Source organism: Mauremys mutica, chromosome 18 (assembly GCF_020497125.1).
Source record: "Mauremys mutica isolate MM-2020 ecotype Southern chromosome 18, ASM2049712v1, whole genome shotgun sequence".
Classification (NCBI taxonomy): Eukaryota; Metazoa; Chordata; order Testudines; family Geoemydidae; genus Mauremys; species Mauremys mutica.
Window position 1 is genome coordinate 16,778,349 of NC_059089.1, and position 19,980 is coordinate 16,798,328.

The window sequence follows — 19,980 nt, forward strand, 5'->3', positions numbered from 1 at the left end:
GATTCTTGGGCCAGTTCTGAGCCAGGCTGCTGTACCTCTGCCAGCTGGCAATAACTGGAATAATTCCTCACTAAGGGATGTGGCCAGTTTATGATCTTTCTGAAGGACTCCAGAGAATCTGTGTGCTGTCTGTATTAAATATGAAGGTACTTACTCACTCCAAATAGCATCTTCAAAACATCAGGCTAAAGTGTCACTCCAGTTTTCAGTTCACTGTATAGTTTAACCAGTTATCTTAATGAAGTTTCAAGATTCATATTTTTCTATTCTAGACACTTCGACAAAGATAAATCTGGTCGTCTGAATCACCAGGAGTTTAAGTCCTGCTTACGTTCTCTAGGCTATGACCTGCCTATGGTTGAGGAAGGAGAACCAGATCCAGAGTTTGAAGCAATTCTTGACACCGTAGATCCCAACAGGTACAGACAGAAGAAAACTTATATCAATTGTTCTGTTTTCACTTTCAAAATCTGTCACAGGCTGCTTTTGCCCATTATTGCAGCCTCTCCATATTCTTCAAATTATTATTCCTTTACAATGGTCACTGTTACTTTATAGTTTGAGCAGAAAGAACCATTGAATCAGACTTCCTGTATATCACAAGCCATTAAATTACACCCAGTAACTGGTGTCTGATTAAAGCATATCTGCATGTGACAAAATTCTCACAATCTAGACCCCATGCCCAGGGCTTTTCATGAGACATTTACAATATTCCTTACCATCTTAGTAAACGCAAGTCTTGGAAGTAGGAAGGATAACCCTGCTGCTAGACCTGCCTGCTTTGATGGGCTGAGAGCTCAATAGCATCAAGTAGTAGTGTTCTGAAGCAGGTCTGTTTACATGCTGTGTGTGTTTTATTGGCAGGGATGGACATGTCTCACTGCAGGAATACATGGCATTTATGATCAGCAGGGAAACTGAAAATGTGAAATCCAGTGAGGAAATAGAAAGTGCTTTCCGTGCTCTTAGTTCAGAGGGCAAGCCTTATGTGACCAAGGAGGAGCTCTACCAAGTAAGTGTCAGTTGTGCAAATCCCATCTCAGGAAAGACAGCAGCAACTAGCACCATGGAAATTAACTCTAGCTGTTCTGAGCCCCATTGCAAAGCTGATTGACAGGGATGACCTACACCTGTTAACTTCCCATGCCACTGAAAGATTTTATTGATGCAGCTAAAGCTATTTGCAAGTTTGTTTGATCCCTTACTGAGAGGGTGGAGTGTAAAGCACTGGTGTACTAAGCCAGATTAGTACTTTCCCAGTTGCACTGAAACTCTCGATTAAATTTAACCTCAATACAGTTGAATAGGGCATTACTGTTAAAGCTCCCCAAAGCTGGAGGAGAGAACAGGTCCAGAAAGAAAAGTCACCAGCTAACAAGTTTTCTATTCTGGATCCTGACAGTGGGAGGGAGATAAGGACAGAAATCAACTGACTGATCTGAGAAGTGGAAGTTACCTATTTTTGTTTGAGTGGGGGATCTTAAAAATACTGCATAACTGAGCAGGAGCCACACACTCTTGAATTCCAGTCCTAGCTCTGACGCTGTGGCCTTAGTGTAACTTACTTATCTGTAAACCTCTTTCTCAAGGTAATGGATTGTAAATACTTTACCAATGAAAACAGTTTAGTCTTCACCACTGAGAGGCTACTAACCACCCTATCTTCAATTTTGTCTTTCAGAACCTGACCAGGGAACAGGCCGATTACTGCATCTCTCACATGAAGCCCTACATGGATAGCAAGGGCAGAGAACTTCCTTCTGCTTATGATTACATAGAATTTACACGTTCACTGTTTGTGAATTGATATAAAAGCACTAACCTTTAAAAAATACAAACATACTCGTGTTTGCCAACTGTAGCCCTGCATGCATCTCCATCTGTGTGTTGTACAATAATCAATGCTACTTTCTGATGTAACCTTAAACTGCTTAGCTTAAAACTCTTAGAAAAACAACAAATATTGCAGTGTGCTTCAATAAAAGTTACTGGTCCAAACTGCAGCAAAAATTTCAACTTGTGTTTAATCATCTTGATGCTTGAGTACCACTTTCAAGTGTGACTCAAACAAAGTCCAGTAGAATCTCTCTCCTGCTCATTACATAGCTTCAGGTAATGAGGGTAAGAGTGACTAAGACTGACCTTGCTGTCCATTACATTGTAATGGAGAGCATGTTTTACAGACCAGTTTTGGGTAGAAACAGTAACAACCCTAGACTGTAGCAAGATTCAAATGATAACACTGGCCTGTTAGTGTCTCAATCAGTGACTTCATTTGCCAGCTGCTCAAGGTGATTCATTTCTCTTGGTCCCTGTTGAATAAAGTCTGAACTCAGCTGCCATATTTTCAGCATGCCACTGGCATCCCCTGCTGCCAGAAGCTGAGGTTGCTTGAAGTTAAACTCTATGCAGTACACAGGAGTCTGAGCTGAAGCTTGCTTTATAGAAACTGCAGGTTTCTGGGAGCTCTTTCCAAAATCAAACAGCTGCACTTCTCCTTTAAAATAAATAATCCACATCAATCTTTACTGTAAACAAATGTAATAAAAACAACAGTGTTAGTTCAAGCTTTCCATACAGTCTGGCAGCACTAGAGCAATGTGGATTAAAGTCCTCCTGCTGGCAGTATTGAGATGAAGCAGTGCTACGATAAAGTGTAGATCTACTCACTAGAGTCAGGGCAGGTTGAAACCAGCTGCTGGCATGTCGCAACCCTGTAGACATCTTTAAATGCCAGTTTCTAAAGTCAGTCATAGTGCTTTAAACACCTGAAAGCTGGAAACAGTTTTAGCCAGGGCATGGTATAGCAAAGTTCCCATATCCACACAAGTCTGGGGCCAGACAGACTTTAGCAATGGCAAAGCTATGACAACTGTAGTTGCTACTCCAGACCTGATAATCTAAATACCACTGCATTCTACCAACTGCCAGCTTAGAAAGCCGAGCTGTCAAATTACGTTAAGTGCCAAGCAGTAAGCTTACATAGCACTAGTGTTAGAAGGCGAAACCAGGTTTTCTGCTGGGTTCTAAGAATAAGCAGCTGGAGGGTACCTACCTTCTCCAGTGGCAGCTGCAAAGACCAAGGGTCGTACTGGAGACCAGCGCACACTAAACAGATACTTCTTTGATAACTGGAGAGAAATAAGGGGCTGTGCCTGCAGCATGGAGTGCAAGTGAATATGTCCATCAGTGCCACCACTCAGAAAGAGATTCCTGGAGAAAATAAGAAACACTTCTTAGGGGAATCAGTATTAAGAACACAGAGCAGAGTTCACTTAAGCAGCCTGAGAGTTGATGTACGTTAGGTATGTGGCTTCTTTATGTATGGCCCTTTTGACTGAATGGTATCAAGATTCTTCAAATTATTTGTCTTTACTCAGTGACTAACAAAAGGAAAAAAAAACCACTATCAACTGCAGTCACATGAATCACTGCATCTTTGGCCCTGTAGTCTCTAGAGACCTTGTATTTAAGGATCAGGATCTAAGGGGCTAGCATAATCTGGTCACTCCCATGCAAATTATATGCAGTACCAGGACTCCCTGCATGTTTCAAGAAAACAGATTTATGGACATTTTAAATGGTCTGTTATTAAATGGTGCACCTACAGACTGAGTGTACACTTCCATATTTAAACTCAGATGGCTACTAATGAAAGTAACAAGTAGCGTGATGGGCAGTTGACTTTGTGGAAACAGGCTGTCCCCTAAAGTTGTTAATGGAACTATGGGAAGAGTTGTCTTAAATAAACAAGAGCCCAGTGGAAATAAGTTCAGCTGTGGTGTAAATAGGGACAATGCTATGGGCTTCAATGAAGTTGCACCTATACAAGAGGCATATTCAGCGTAAGTTTGTGCAACTCCCTTGAAGGTAACAGCATTCCCACTAAAACAGCTTTCCAGTGTGATAAATACAGTAGGGCTTCTGGCATGTAGCCCTTGATCAGTTCTTTCCCACCCCCTAGGTCACTCAGGAAAACCACAATTAGAACAGGATGGTAGTGCAACAAACTAACATTTGGTGCCAATACAGTCTGCCCATTACTTGCCTGTGGAAAGGTGAGCAGCTTACACAGTACACAGGTCCACCATGAGGAGAAAAGGCAAACTGTGCAGGTGCCTTGAGGGTAACAGAGCTACCTGTCCTAGGGACAGCAGCAGTCTCTACCGCAGTGGAGCACTTGAGAGAATATCCACCTTCCACACCAATGATAAACACACTGGGATCAAAGCAGGAGAAAGAGAGCGAGGTCACACCCACAGCTGTCTCCCCACGTGTGCGCTGGGGAAAGGGGACAAACCATGAGACACAAGGACTCAGAAATTTAACATACATGTACATGAAACCTATACTAATCATAGCCTGCATGACCTGCACCAACCATTTAACATTAGAGGATCAGTTCTGTAAAAATAAAATAAGGATTAAAGTTCAGGATGGAGAACTGAGCTGCTTACAGCTCTGGTCATTTAGCTTTAGTTCAGGGCAAGACTGCGGCATCCAAGTTTCTAAGTGGCCAGTTTCCACACTATCCTGTGGGTTGGTAATGGGAAAGCCAAAGTTTACTGTGCTTGTTGATAAATGGGCTTTATTCTCTCTCTGCTTCCCTATCGCATGGAAGGGACAGCCACCTACCTGTGCTCTCTCATAACCCAAGCTATTCTAACTCACACTAAGCCCATTAAAAGGTTGCAAGGAATCCTGTGGCACCTTATAGACTAACAGACATTTTGCAGCATGAGCTTTTGTGGGTGAATACCCACTTCTTCGGATGCAAGCTCATGCTGCAAAACGTCTGTTAGTCTATAAGGTGCCACAGGATTCTTTGCTGCTTCTACAGAACCAGACTAACACGGCTACCCCTCTGATACATTAAAAGGTTGTTTCAAGTCAATGTTCTCTGGAATTACTGAACTAACCTTCTTAAGTTTCATACTCCGAGGGATCTGCTGAGCAACTAAGGCGAATCCTTCAACTAACGTCAGCTGACCATCTCTCTGTGTCTGCCACACAAGGATCTTTCCGTCTGTGGATACACTCAGAATCTGGAAGTGGTGACTGTGCTTTGAGTCCTGTAACCAGTCAACCTGTTCCCAACATGAGAAAACTCTGAAAAGGGGCCTCACTAAACCCACCAAGCCCACATTCAAGAACACTACTAAGTCTCAGGACAAATGACATTAGGTAACACTACCAGCAAACCAGTCTCATGAGGATTTGCCCTATTCAACTGTGTTGAGGTTAAGTTAATCTAGCAATGAGAATTTAAAGATTTCAATGCAACTGTGCAAGTACTAAACTGGTTTGAATATCCCCAGGAAATAAAGGGATGAAATGTCAGGAATGTCTTTCCTCCCCTGCCCTCCAACCCAATGAACGTCCCACTAAAGTGTGGACTGACCCCTATTACCTGATAAACTGGATCTGTATGAGTGTCATCTGTCATCCCTGTCCTCCAGATCAAGGGATCTTCTATCCTGCTCGTGTCCCATATCAAGACCTCCCCACTGTAAAGGCCACCTGTAGATGACAAAGGATCAATGGAACATAAGCAGTGGCTACTAATGAAAGTCACACATAGCATGATAGGCTCGGTTTACTTTGTTACTGACTGCAAATAGGTTGGCCCCTAGAAAGAGTTGTCCTGAACAAAAAGGGCCAAGGGAAAATAAATTAATCTCTGGTGTAAGCAAGAACAATGCTATAGGCTTCACTGATTTGCATCCACACAGGGGACATATTCAGCTCTGATGTAAGTGGATGCAATGCTATGTAAAAGAGTTTCCAGGATGGTTATGCCTATTCCTACTCATGGGTATTGCACCACCTAGTGGTGCCTAATGGTAGAACCTAGCAGTGTCCATTAGTGTTCTTGTGCCCTCTCCTACCTTTCGCCTCAGTGTCTCCAAACGTTCTGAAGGCAAGGCCACAGCGCCTTCTACCTCCTCAGTTTCTTCCATTGCAAACCAGACATGCAGAATAAACCAGGACTCTGAGAAAGAGGGGAAGACGGGTAGGAAGTGTGAATATGCAGAGACATCTTGAAGAACCCCGTTTACACATAAGTAATCTTCATTTTTTCAAGTGGCTCTGTATATTGCAATTTATGGGACAGATTGATAAGCAGTGCTGAAAATAACTGGGAGGCAGGAACAGAGTCCTAATGAAATAGAGACTGAAGCACTGCTCTACCAAATCTACCATCAGCCCCGGAGGCCAAATTAAGGGAATACTACTTAGTAAATGTGTGTACAAAATTCCAGGTCACAGCCCTGCAGATTTCAGCAGCAGGGACTTGTTTAAGGCAAGCAAAAGAAGCTGCCACAGCTCTGGTGGAATGTGATTGTACCGTCATGTACAATATTCAACAATGTGTGTTGTTTAATCCATCTACAAATAGTCTAGGAAGATGACATAACCCATATAATTCTTAGCATAAAACAAATCTGGATGATTTTCAAAAACTTTAAAATTATGTTTGTTTAATATGCAAGAGCTCTTCTTGCATCCGAAGTATATATAACAGATCCTCCCTTATTCATAAGAGGCTTTGGAAAAAATGCCCGCAAAGTAATTGATTGATTTAAAAGTCAGATGCCACTTTTGGCAAAAATTTGGGATCAGGACTAAGAATTACCTTATCTTTATGAAAAGTAGTAAACAATGGATCAGCCATCAAGCATTCAATTCACTCACCCTTCTAGCTGACATTATGCCAATGATGAATGATGTCTTAACAGATAAAAACAGGTTTAAATTTTTTATTAAAGCTAATGTTAAAATATTATATAATACATAAGTTAAGAAAAGAGTATCTGTACATCTGGGTATAGTGCTTAAATTATCTACAGATACAAAGTTTGTTTTAAAAGTCATAAGATACATATAGTGCATAATGAGCAATAACCCAAATTTAGGTGAGTAAATTTAACAATACAGTTTAGATATTAGCATCCGAATTTCCAGATACATCACTCATGAAAAGTTATACAGAGAATTGGTTGTGGAAAGCAAACATATCAATGAGTGAAGATTTTCCCTCAGTAATTGAGAATTTAGGGTAGGTTGTCCATTAGAAAATGCAATCCATCAGGAAAGTATTTGAATTACTTTCCCGACTGCGCTTCTCATCGGCACTCCAGCTCATCCCTCCTGGTAGTGGCAACGTTCGGTGATGTGTTTTAGGTAGACATCCCTTGACCACTTACTTGATGGCTTCTGACACCATGAGTTGCCACATCAGCCAAGAGTAGCATTGACCGATTCCACATTCTCTCAACACTCACTCGTTACTGAGGACCCATACGCCCAGGGCTCCGACAATCGGTGCGCGAGTTTGGACCTCATAGCCCCTTGCTCTCAATGTGTCGGCCAGATGGTCGTATTTCTCCAGCTTTTGAGATCGGGCATTGCGGAAAGCCGGGGTCCTGTTTTCAAAGGGAATTGTGACATCCATCATAATGATCTTCTTCCAGTCTTCGTTGGTGATGATGATGTCCAGTCGCAGTTGTCTGTCCATTCCCGGGTTGGCGGAGTTCACAGCAACCTTCCCCACAGGTGATGGGAATGCTCTAACCAGGCGATCTTGGATGGCAATGTGGCACAGCTGCCAGGCTCTGGAATGGGGCTTGCAGCTACACAAGAAAAATATCCTATCTTGTTTTTAAAATGTTCAGTAATGGAGAATCCACAACGAGCCTTGGTAAATTGTTCCAATGGTTAATTACTCTCACTGTTCAAAAGATACTCCTTATTTCCAATCTGAATTGGTCTAGCTTCAACTTCCAGACATTTGATCATGTTATACCTTTCTCTGCTAAGATGGAAGAGCCCATTATTAAATGTTTGTCCCCATATAGATACTTATAGATTGTAATCAAGTCACCCCACCTTTTCTTTGTTAAACTAAATAGATGGAGCTCCTTGCATCTATCACTATAAGGCAAGTTTTCTAATCCTTTAATCATCCTCATGGCTCTTCTCTGACCCTCTCCAATTTATCAACATTTTCTTGAATTGTGGGTACCAGAAGAGACAGTATTCCTGCAGTGGTTGCACCAATGCCAAATAGAGAGGTGAAATAATCTTTCTACTGCTACTCAAAATTTCCCAGTTTGTGCATCCCAAGATTGCATTAGCTCTTTTGGCCACAGTGTCACACTGGGAGCTCATATTCAGCTGATTATCCACCACAGAGTCACTGCTTCCCAGGATAAAGTTCCCATCCTGTATGTATTGCCTACATTCTTTGTTCCTAGCTGTACACATTTACATTTAACTGTATTCAAATGCATATTGTTTTGCTTCGCACAGTTTACTAAGCAATCCAGATTGTTCTGAATCAGTCACCTGTCTCTTCCTTATTTACCGCTTCCCCAATTCTCATGTCTCCTGTGAATTTTATCAGTGATGATTTTATATTTTCTTCCAGGTCATCAATAAAAATGTTAAATAGTGTATGGCTAAGAACCCATCCCTGCAGGACTCAACTGAAAACATTACCCATTCAATAACGATTCCCCATTTACAATTACATTTTGAGACCTATCAATTAGCCAATTTTTAATCAATGTAATGTGTGGCATGTTAATGTTCAGGTTCACTGACAAAGGAAGGGTATGGGGAATTGGAAGGGGTAGTCTTTCAAACTGTACGGCATAGCTCTTTTCTTTAACTTCTAGAACCTATTTGTCTGAAATTATAAGCCTCCATGCACTAATAAAAAGGGCTAGCCTCTCTTCAAACAAAGGAAGGGAAGGATCCTAGATGGTTGGTTCTTGACTCTTGATCTTCCCATCACATCTGAGGTCTGGCATGAGACAAAATAGTCATGGAAATAGAAGACTGCTTAGATTTAGGTCTTGATTTAAATGACCTCTTCTTATGCTGCTCTGAAAGGATGTAGCCTGCTGGTACTGTTGCTGACATCTCTGATTTGTTGGGTAATAAGTTGAAGATGACTGTGGATAGTACTGCCTCTGACAACGCAAAGAAGCAATCTCCTTCTAATAGAAGCAATTAAGACCAAAGAACAAATTTGTCAATCTTGTCTCCTTCAATTTTTTCAGCAACTCATCTGTATTTTCACTGAAAAGACCATCCCCTTCAACGTTATGTCTGTATCCGTCTCCAGAAAAAAGGAACGAAGCCAAGCACGTCTCCTTAGCATCACTACAAAAGCCAATATGCTAGCAGAAGAGTCCAAGGCATCAAACAAAACCCTAAAGGAGTGGTTTCAGAGTAGCAGCCGTGTTAGTCTGTATCCGCAGAAAGAACAGGAGTACTTGTGCCACCTGAGAGACTAACAAATTTGGTGCCACAAGTACTCCTGTTCCTAAAGGAGTGTTTCACCATATTTTGACCTTCCGTTGAAATTGTGTTACTCAATCTCCTTTTGTCATCTGGCAACTCCTGCACAAACAGCAGTATCTTCTCCCACAAGTGAAACTGATAGCAGGACACAACAGCTTGGTAACTTGCTACCCTAACACCAAAGGATAAAGAAGAGAACACCTTTCTCACTAAGGAAGAATCTTCTTTCCCTCTCTGTCAATAAGGATAGGGTGAGCTTGTCCAGATCTTGCTCTGCTACTGGCAGCAGCCACCACCAGTGACTTAGGTACAGGGTCCATATGAAAATCCTTCTGAAGGTAAATGATACAGTTTGCCAGCTTTCTTGGAGACAGGTTGACAAGAAGCAGGAATAGACCACACGGATTCAGCTGGCTAAAGTAACATCCAAAATAGGTAGGGATAGCCTATTCCTGGAAGTAGCACCAAGAATGTCAAACATTGGATGAGAAGTCTCTTCCACAGGCACTGAAGGCAGATTCAAAGTGGACATCACATGATCCACTAATTCATGAAATAATGTAGTATCCTTAAAAGGGAAGGAGACTGAAGCAACTTCCACATGCTCATCTGGTGACAAATCAGGATCACGGTGTGTGTCCACATGCTCCTGTTCAAAAAGAGAGGCTATCAATTATCAGGCACCACTGCCTGAGATGTAGACAGATCTGGAGGAACTGGATCTGGGATTTCCACACCACTGGATCCTTAGCAGATGAAAGCTCACCTCTCCATCCATGTGGAGGATAACTGAAAAATTCCTGCAGCGGCTCCCAATAAGGCCATGACACCAAGGACTGTCAGTCTTCCCAACAACTGAGATTCAGGAGCACTCCCACAGGAGGACCACCAAAGGGAGGGGCAAACCAGGAAGAAACAGGCCTCTTAATTCTTCCTCTAGCCTCCTTCAGATATGGATCTGGCACTGAATCTGTGACAGAGTGCACTGGAGATACCAAAAGACCTTGAGGGAGGAAACCTTTGCGAGGATCCTGTAGGAGTCCTAGGAGGAGGAAGTGCAGACAGTTCTACTTTCCTTACAGATGAGGAGGCCAGCGAAGCCTGCCTCTTTCTCAAGGTCCTCTGCTTTTTGCTCAGATCTGAGGATTGATCAGAAGCCTCACAGCTAACCTCAGATACCATGTAACAGTATTCTTCAGAACTGAAAACGTAAGTGGAACCAAAGAAGCAGCCAAGGTCAGAGACAAAGAAGCAGACAGCAGCGGATCCAATACCAGACTCATGCTCCTGGCTCCCAAGTCTGACCCCAGAACCAACCTTGACTTTTGGAGCCATAGAGGCTCTGTAAGAATAGAATGGATCCAATAAGACAGCCGGAGCTGACCACGTGGCCCTTGGTTCTGACATAGCAAAGACCTAATTGCAGGAACAGTGAGAATTGGAGCCAAAACTGATGGGGGTTCCAACTTCCTGGAATCCTCCAACTGCTTCAATTTTCTTGAAGTCACAGGAATCAATAGTGCCTCTCATATCTTGGTTCCGATGACTATCTGGATTCCAAGGGTTTAGCTTCAAGAGCCTCCTTCAGGAGAAACCCTGGCAATGTGTTCTGCCTCTGCTTGTGAGCTCTGGGGTATCAAAGTTCAGCAGATAGAATACTCAGACGGAGAGTGACCTCTCTCAAACACTTGAGGCATCTGACGTGGTCATCCACTGCTGAGAAGGCAGTAGGGCATGAAGCACACCTCTTGAATCTTGGTTTCTTCTTCCTCTTCAGTTCCACCATCACCCAGAAATGAAACACTAACAATTAAGTAACTATTTCTATACTTATACTAACTATTATTAACAACAGTAAAACACCAATGAATACTTAAGGAGAAAGAACTCTAGACCCAAACAGTTCAGAGCGGTTCACTTCCATGCAAGCTCATGGTTGAAAAAAACTGAGGTGGTAGATGATGCTGCGTCCAGATATAGCCTCGCTCTCAGACAGCTGAGGGGAGGGGTAGAAGAGGATGCAAGAGCACTCTAAGAGATAATGCTAACGGAAGGTTCTGCCATTAGGCATCACTAGGCAGCGCAATACCATAAGTGGGAATATGCAGCCATCTTGAAAAAGAACCAATACTTACGCAAGGACTGATTTTGCCCTCCCTCCCCCATCTCCCAGGTTCCCCACTTTCTTAGCAGGATTTTCTCGGTGCTCCAAGAGGTAGTATAAAACAGGCAAAGCCTACTAAGAGAAGGGAATGTTGCATTAAGACAAGGGAAGGTCCTGATTCCTAGTGCCACAGATGAAACAGCAGTTACACATTTGGCAGCAACACTTCCCGTGCCTTGGGGACTAACTGAGGAAGTGCACTGCCATTCCTCTTGGGAGGAGTCCCAGGTATAGGGTGACCAGATGTCCCGATTTTATAAGGACAGTCCTGATTTTTGGGTCTTTTTCTTATATAGGCTCCTATTACCCCCCACCCCCATCCCAATTTTTCACATTTGCTATCTGGTCACCCTACCCAGGTAGCCCTGAAGAGAAAATCAGCAGCACTAGTTGAAGGCGATAAGGAAACAATTAAAAATAAAATCTAAGGCAAGAGCAGTCTACCAACGATCAACGATGGCTGTGATGGATGGAAAGCCAGGCACATGACAGAACTGGGAACATCCACCACTAGATCAGGACGCTTTGGATTTAACCCCCTTCTGTCCAGATTCCAGGTACAAACATAGGATTTTTCTGTGCTCCAGTCCCCATCGTCCAGTCTGGAAAAGAAAAGAAGTCAAGATGGAAGCTACACCTCATCCAGTCATTGTGAATCTGCTTAGCTGAGTCTCTCTGTAACATTTCCATTGACACGTGCTCTCTGGGGCTACAAAAGGCTTTGTTTAGAGAAGGCCAGGGTTACAATGCATCTCTGTGGACTGCTACATTTATGAGTAAGTGTTGGTGCACCTCAGTATGATGGGGGTGTTTGACAGCAGTTCCTTGATATAAATCATTATTACAGGACAGGACCTATTAACTATACTAATAAGGGAACAGCCTGGAATCCACATTGGGGAAAGTTACTTCACAGACACCATTCAAAGAAAGCACACAACATTTCCTCCTTTTTAAGTCACCAAAAGCAACTGTTCTGCAGAGAGGATGAAAAGTCAACAACATTTCATTCCAACAAGGAGTTCCGGGTTTGAACGTGCTCTAGAGAGGAAAAGTGTTGTGCTGCTGAGCAGTGACCACTGCAGCTAAATAAGGAGAACTGATGGGGGCTGAAGTGCTACTCAGTCCTGCTTGGCCAGGAGAGAATAGCCTTAAGTGGACCTTTGATGTTGGCGTGGAGGGCTCTGATAGTGATGTACAACAATCTCCTCAACCCATCTCAAAGACAAAATGAGGCATTTGTTTAATTAGCCATGTACATAATGACATTTTTGCTGAGGTCATACAAACATGAAGTCTCATTCACACCCATTTGCACCTCCAAATGGTGCAGATAACATTACACAAGTCATGCCACTGACATCTCTCAAGCCCTAAATCCAATTTCATTTCCATGTTTACTTGCCCCAATTAAGTTGCCCTCATGATTTGTTTAATTTTGTAGCTCTGAAAGGACAAAGGAAATAAATCTCTCAAAAGACAAAGTTCTGCTTTCCTTCTGCTTTGTAGCTATTTCATTTACTTTGTGTTTATCAGCGTGCAACCCTTGTTTGTTAGGGACAGTGCAAATCCATAGCAATTACTGCCATGTGAAAAGTCCCCAGAGCTGGAAATACCATGAGAAACAAATATTTGCTATATTGCATTTGCTAATCCCAATCAACTCGACAATGATGTCAACCACTTTCTGAAATAATGGGTTTCCCAGAGTAAGGTACCAGGAACTGTGTGTGTGGGAAAGTAAATCAGACAACCAACTTCAACAATGACTAATTTGCTATGTGCCGGCAGTGAGAGGACTACTCGCAGTATTGGTGCTATTATACCAGCAATCTCTGTCCACACAGGCAATAACAGAGCAGACTAAAATGGTGGTTAGCCTTGCTGGAAGAAAATCTAATCCAAATAGTATCTGCCATGCAAGTACATTGCTGAGAGCATTTCTGTGTATGGGCACCAGGTGCATTCCACATGGGCTTGAAGACCACGTGATGGCTAACAAGGCATTTTATAACGAAGGCAAGTATGCACACCCAACCATTCCATACATACACACACACTGCACACACATACAAACAAACAGCTCCTCTTTACATTTTTCTACAGAATCTGCCTAAGAACAAAACACTGAGAAAATATAGATTAGTTTTGGGGATTGGAGCTAATGGACAGAGAGGAAAGGGAAAGGATATCTGACCTAAATTAGAACTGCCCTTGGGTTCTGATTTTTCTGAATATCAATTAAATATATTTTTCAACATAAATAAGTTGCTTATACACATGGTTAGTTATTACAAAGGAAGTGAACATCCTCCAATGCTTCTGAATACAGGCCAGTCTGAAATATCTCACAGACCACTCTCAGTTGTGCTCTGGATCAACTCAGGTGCTCACCTGCCATAAGAACATGCAACAACTGATCCAGTGACATTCCAGGAGATGCTGGTCACCTGCAATTTCTGATCCTGAGCCTCTGGGTACGATAAGCTATGCAAACAGGACACCTGGAAAAGATGAAATCCAAATACTAAGCCAACAACCTATGGAGATACAGAGAAATAGGATCTATATTCAGAGACTGAAGAAAGAATCACGTTATCTCCACAGACCAATATCCTGGTCAGGATCCACACTCCCACCCTCTTTATAGCAGAAGAGTCTGGGGAGACAAACTGTGGTTTGTAAATACAGGTAAGACAGAAGTTTGCCTCCTGCTGAGAGCATCACATGCAAAACTCTGCATGCTCCCACCAAACCAAATGTCTCTCCATAATGTCATCTCACAGTGGGTCCACTCTACCATCTTCAGAGCAATTACGGAAAATACTAAGGAGCCCATGCCCCGAAGGCTTGGGGCAGTCCCGCTCCACAATTCTGGGGATTTAAGATCTACACTGTGCTTTCAAACCATAATCTGATAAGAGGTAGCAATAAACATACCCAGCATGCACCAATAGCTACCAGCTGCCCACATTCCTGGACACGGCACACTGGATAACCATCAGCTCCCCAGGTAGAGCTGCCAAACCACAGGCACTGCAATGAATTCCAGATGCTGCCAGATAATTATTAATACACTATTGCCTGAAGAACATGGCAGGAAGATCTAAATGAGCAGAGATTTTAAACTGCACTGGTTGCAAAGAGGAGGAAACTAACCTACTCCAGTTGTAAGCTTCCTTTTGATGAAGCCAGTATTACACACTGTTGCTACTCACAAGGACAGGTTACCTATCTACACTGATGTGAAGGCAAAAGGAGAAAGAATACTTATTTTCTTATGAACAGAGTCAAGCAATGATAGTCTCAGCACCAGGTACTAGAGCCAACTGTTGCTATGGGCACTGTCTAGTATGGTCATATTGCTCTGAATTCTATCAACCTACCGTTTCATTCTGATCTACCCAGTTCACCTCAAAGCCATCAAAGGCATGACTTCTCCAGTTTTTATTCAGCTCTTTGATAACAACATCCTCCACTCCCTGAAGGAATGAGAGCAGGCCAGCATAATCCACAGGAACTTCCTTCTGGAGATCCAAGTTTTGGATAGTCTCCTCACTTTGATCGGTCTGCATGCCAGCATCCCGGCTGGAATGGGATTGTACTGCAGCCTCCACGGTTGAGATCTCCCCAGTCTGGCAGCTTTTCTGTTGGAAGAAGAATAATGTTCTACAAATGAAACATAACAAAAGATGGGTGCACAGAGATCCATTTAGGTCACTTCCCTTTTGTCATTTCATATACTGAATATATACTCCAAAGGGACCCTGCATATTGGGTTCCTGGCTAATTGGTGGCTTGTATGCACTGTGGAGTCCTGCATGCAAGAACAGTTCTCAGGCCAGAGGAGATCATGTTTCACAAAGAGAAGAAACATTATCAAATCTAAGTACATCTCTAGCAGGTCACTTTATGGAGCAACCCTGGTTTTAGTCTCAGAGGAACAGAGGTCACTTGCTCCTTGACTTCCCCCAAATCAACAGGGTGATGATCCTATTACAGTGAATAGGTACTCAGGAGAATAAGTAGGAAAGGACAGTCCCAGAGTTATGGGAGTGGAAACACGGGACCCAAATTTTAACTGATGTATAAGGCACTGGGGTTCACACTATCTATGTACTGTACTACTAGGGTAAGAAAATTCAGTTACTTTTAGCATATTATCAACATGAATGGATAAAGCTTCCCCTCATTCTTGCTCCTCCAGTGCAGCATACCTACATAAAAATATAAAAATGGCCACACTGGGTCAGACAAATGGGCCATCTAGCCCAGTATCCTGTCTTCCAACAGTGATGACTGCCAGATGCTTCAGAGCCAATGAACAGAACAGGGCAATTACGGTGTGATCCATCCCCTGTTGTCCAGTCCCAGCTTCTGGAAGCCAGAGGTTTAGGGACACCCAGAGCATGGGTTGTGTCCCTGACTATCTTGGCTAATAGCCATTGATGGACCTATCCTCCATGAAATTATCAAATTCTTTTTTGAACCCAGTTATACTTTTTGCCTTCACAACATCCCCAGCAATGAGTTCCACAAGTTGACTGTGCACTGTGTGAAGGAGTACTTCCTTACGTTTGTTTTAAACCTGCTGCCTAGTAATTTCATTGGGTGACCCCTGATTCTTGTGTTATGCAAAGTAGTAAATAATGTTCCCTATATCTAGCTGGGCCTTGAACATAAACACCTCTTCTCCTGCAAGGGCCAGAGAGGAGGATTCCCCCCAGATCTTTGCTTGCAGGCAGCAGCAAGCTGGGGGGGGGGGCACTTCCTCCCTGCACCACACTCACCTCGCACCACTGTCACTGCACATGGTCCTAGGGCCCCTCTCAGGTACAGGAAACCCTCTCGCCTCTCCTGTGTTGGGTGCCAGGGAAGAGGGGGCTCTGAGATCACATGTGCGCCTCCTCGCCTGCTGCTACCCCTCACTGTAGCCTCACTGGGGGTGGGGCTGCCCCTTGTCCAGCGTGGGGCAGGAGCGGTGAGGGGGGACTCTGCTGGTGGAGGGTCCCACCAGAAAATGAAAGGGTCTGAGGGGGAAGTGGGGGGGCACTGGCAGTAGTGTGTGTGGGGGGGCACTAGGACCCTGCGGCAGCAGTTCATGCAGGGAGGCAGCATGGAGCTGCAGGGGACCCGGGAAGGCAAGCGGACGCCGGGTGCAGGAGAAAGGGCCGAGGTACCCACCAACCCACCGCCACGGCGAATGGCTCCTGCCCTGCCCCCACAACCAGCCCGGCCGCTCACCGCCTCGCAGCGGGTCCCCTGGTCTCTTCGCCACAGCGACTCCACATCGGCACCGCGTGCCGCGCTGTCCCCGAACATCCCGGCGGCGGGGGAAAGGCAGGCGGTAGCGGGGCGACTCTCTAGAAGCACGGAAGCCTGGAGTCCCGGTCCCGGGCGGCCCCCGTCGGCCTCTCTAGAGCCGCCATCTTCCCAAGCCAGCCGCGTAGGTTCCCATGGAGACCAGAACGGCGCTGCGGAATGACATCAGTTAACAGCGACAATTCCACCGTACTACTGTGACTGGCGTGAGCGCCATCTTGGTTACGGGCACAGGGTCTCTTTAGGGCGTGTTGCGTGAGCCTCCCGTTGTTCCCTCGCCCTATCCGTTTAGGGGGCATTTACCTCGGCTTAGACCCCGGGACCAAATGTGCGGAGGGAGCGTTCCGACTGGTCACAGGAAGCGAACAGGCCGAGGGGGGTCGGTGCCAGGAATAAAGATGGCCGCGGTGAGAGGCGAGGACGCTGAAAAGAGGCCAAAACAAAAAAAAAAGCAGCAGCTCAGCAGCCTGCCTCTGACAAAGCCATCCTGTGCCTCCTCAAATCCTGTAGGGCAGTGGGTCTCAGACTTTTTCACTTCCAACCCCTTTCACATCGCAAGCCTCTGAATGCGATCCCTTATAAATTAAAAACACTTTTTTATATATTTAACACCATTATAAATGCTGGAGGCAAGCAGAGTATGGGGTAGAGGTTGACAGCTCACGACCCCCCATGTAATAACCTTGCGACCCACTGAGGGGTCCCACCCCCAGTTTGAGAACCCCTGCTGTAGGGGAAGGGGTGCCCTCCAGCCCCAGAATGGAGGCGGCCCCAAATCCAACCGAAGAAAGGAGGGGGCTGCAAGGGGAAGATCCAGAATCTGTCCTATGAGGCCCCCGCCCTTCTCTTCAGGAGCAAGACTGAAGACATGCTAGGGCAAGGGTTCTCAAACTGGGGGTTGGGACCCCTCAGGGGGTCACAAGGTTATTACATGGGGGGGGGTCGCAAGCTGTCAGCCTCCACCTCAAACCCTACTTTGCCTCCAGCATTTATAATGGTGTTAAATATATAAAAATGTGGTTTTAATTGATAAGGGGGGGAGTGTCGCACTCAAAGGCTTGCTATGTGAAAGGGGTCACCAGTACAAAAGTTTGAGAACCACTGTGGTAGGGGTCTGTAACTCTGCATTGTGAGAAGGAAGCCTTCTCCCCTGCCCCCAGCCTCTTGCTGGGGGTCGGGGGCTGCATTGTGAAGGATGTTTGTGGAGAAACCTGATATTCAGCAAATAAGGCACATAATCCTTTGACTTCTATACTCTCTAATATCCATCCCTTAGGGTTCCTCCACAGCCACAAGCAATAACAGTATTTCATCAAATTCAGCAGAACAGGATACCTTAATGGAATTTGGAGATAGGCCCACAATGCCAGTTTGGATTCCCCCATTCCCCTCCCCTTCTTTAGAATGAATTATTAATACTCATTAGAAACATTTCTAACTACACTGCTTTGATTAATGTAGACTTAAGCAAAGAAGTAGGCGGCGGAATAAAATCTGTATGTGGCAAAGGCACACACCCAATTTTGGCTTAATTTTAATCTTTTTTTAATTAATCTTATTCTGATGATGAAGTATTTATACTGTGTTTAAAGTGCTATTTAAATTCCACTCTGAATTGCCAGAGTTGGGCAGTCCATGTCCTATGGAGAGGTCTATACCAGAAATTTGTACCATTAACTATACCAGTAGAGTTAAAGCCTTAGGGGATGTCTACACTGCCCATGTTACAGCACTGCTGCGGCCACACTGCGACATGGGCAGTGTAGACACTTTATCACCAGTGATAAAAAAAAAAACACCACGAATGAGGGGCAGTGGCTTTATCGCCAGGAGCTGTCTATAATGGTGCTTTTCAGCGCTAAAACTTTTGTCACTCAGGGGTGTGCTTTTTCACACCTCTGAACAACTAAAGTTTTAGCATTGAAAGTGGCAGTGTAGACACAACCTTACAAGTTGTACAACACCCTAGTGTAGATGCAGTTTCATCAGTATACAGGTTACACTACTTAGCCCTGGTCTACACTACAGGGTTAGGTCGATTTTATAATGCATGCGTCTACACAAGCAACCCTGTTCTGTCGACCTAAAGGGCTCTTAAAATCAACCCAGGACCAGTCTAGACTAGTAACCCAGGAAAAAGGCGCAAAACTATTGTCTGCCATTGCTTTCATGGAGGGAGGGGCAACTGACGACATGTACCCAAAACCACCCGCGACAATGTTTTTGCCCAATCAGGCATTGGGAGCTTAACCCAGAATTCCAATGGATGGCAGAGACTGTGGGATAGCTACCCACAGTGCACCGCTCAGTAAGTCGATGCTAGCCACAGTAGTGAGGACACACTCCGCCGACTTAATGCACTTAGTGTGGACATATGCAATTGACTGTATAAAATCAATTTCTAAAAATCGACTTCTATAAAATCGACCAAATTTCGTACCCTCAGTTTCCTTATTAGCAGCTACTTAGCTTGTTTACCTTTCCTTTTCTCCTTGGTTAAAAAAACAAATCAAACAAAAAAAACCCACACACCTCACAGCCAGGAACTTCTGTTTTGAGGGTGAAAGCCCTACCCCGCCCCACCCCACCCCACCAGGAATGCCCGGTTTCCCAGACTCTCAGCGCCTTGCCTCCAGGCTCGGAGTGCCTGTCCCTGACAGCCAAGCTCAGTGTGTTTGCTGCCTGTGTGTTAGTGCCTCCAACCAGGGGCGGCTCTACAAATTCGGCCGCCCCAAGCAGTCATGCGCGGGAGGCGCCCCGGAGCCGCGGGAGCAGCGGACCTCCCGCGGGCATGACTGCGGAGGGTCCGCTGGTCGCGCGGCTCGGCTGGACCTCCCGCAGCTGCGGGCGGTTCACTGGTCCGGCGGCTCCAGTTGAGCTGCCGCAGGCATGCCTGCGGGAGGTCCAGCCGAGCCGCGGGACCAGCGTCCCCTCCGCAGTCATGCCTGCGGCAGGTCCGCTGCTCCCGGGGCTCCGGTGGACCTCCCGCAGGCATGACTGCGGCAGGTCCGCCGGCCCAGCCTGCCGCCCCCCCGGGAAAGGGCCACCCCAGGCGGGTGCTTGCCCCGCTGGGCTCTGGAGCCGGCCCTGCCTCCAACGCAGGCACTAACAAAAAGTGTTGCATTGCCTCAGGCTTCTTACATAGACAGGACCAAACCATCCTATAAATCACCCAGATT

The 19,980-nt window shown here is 45.0% G+C and overlaps 2 protein-coding genes across 16 annotated transcripts in view; one reads left to right on the forward strand and one right to left on the reverse strand.

Annotated features, from left to right (window-relative positions):
- Positions 1-2,013, forward strand: part of SPTAN1 (spectrin alpha, non-erythrocytic 1) — a 68,111-nt gene extending 66,098 nt beyond the window's left edge. For all 7 annotated transcript variants that reach the window (XM_044992795.1, XM_044992798.1, XM_044992796.1 and 4 more), the window contains 3 exons: positions 273-419; positions 868-1,015; positions 1,685-2,013. In XM_044992795.1, coding sequence (XP_044848730.1) covers positions 273-419; positions 868-1,015; positions 1,685-1,810 — 421 coding nt within the window. In that variant the 3' untranslated portion in view covers positions 1,811-2,013. The remainder of the gene's footprint in view (positions 1-272; positions 420-867; positions 1,016-1,684) is intronic.
- A 40-nt stretch (positions 2,014-2,053) lies between these two features.
- Positions 2,054-19,980, reverse strand: part of DYNC2I2 (dynein 2 intermediate chain 2) — a 37,574-nt gene continuing 19,647 nt past the window's right edge. For 7 of the 9 annotated variants that reach the window (XM_044992807.1, XM_044992808.1, XM_044992803.1 and 4 more), the window contains 10 exons: positions 17,105-17,224; positions 16,724-16,953; positions 14,866-15,126; positions 13,874-13,983; positions 11,924-12,081; positions 5,414-5,523; positions 4,923-5,090; positions 4,052-4,284; positions 3,059-3,216; positions 2,054-2,500 (listed from right to left, as the gene is read on the reverse strand). In XM_044992807.1, coding sequence (XP_044848742.1) covers positions 2,262-2,500; positions 3,059-3,216; positions 4,052-4,284; positions 4,923-5,090; positions 5,414-5,523; positions 11,924-12,081; positions 13,874-13,983; positions 14,866-15,126; positions 16,724-16,801 — 1,515 coding nt within the window. In that variant the 5' untranslated portion in view covers positions 16,802-16,953; positions 17,105-17,224 and the 3' untranslated portion in view covers positions 2,054-2,261. The remainder of the gene's footprint in view (positions 2,501-3,058; positions 3,217-4,051; positions 4,285-4,922; positions 5,091-5,413; positions 5,524-11,923; positions 12,082-13,873; positions 13,984-14,865; positions 15,127-16,723; positions 16,954-17,104; positions 17,225-19,980) is intronic. The other 2 variants (XM_044992811.1, XM_044992809.1) reach the window with 1 other exon arrangement.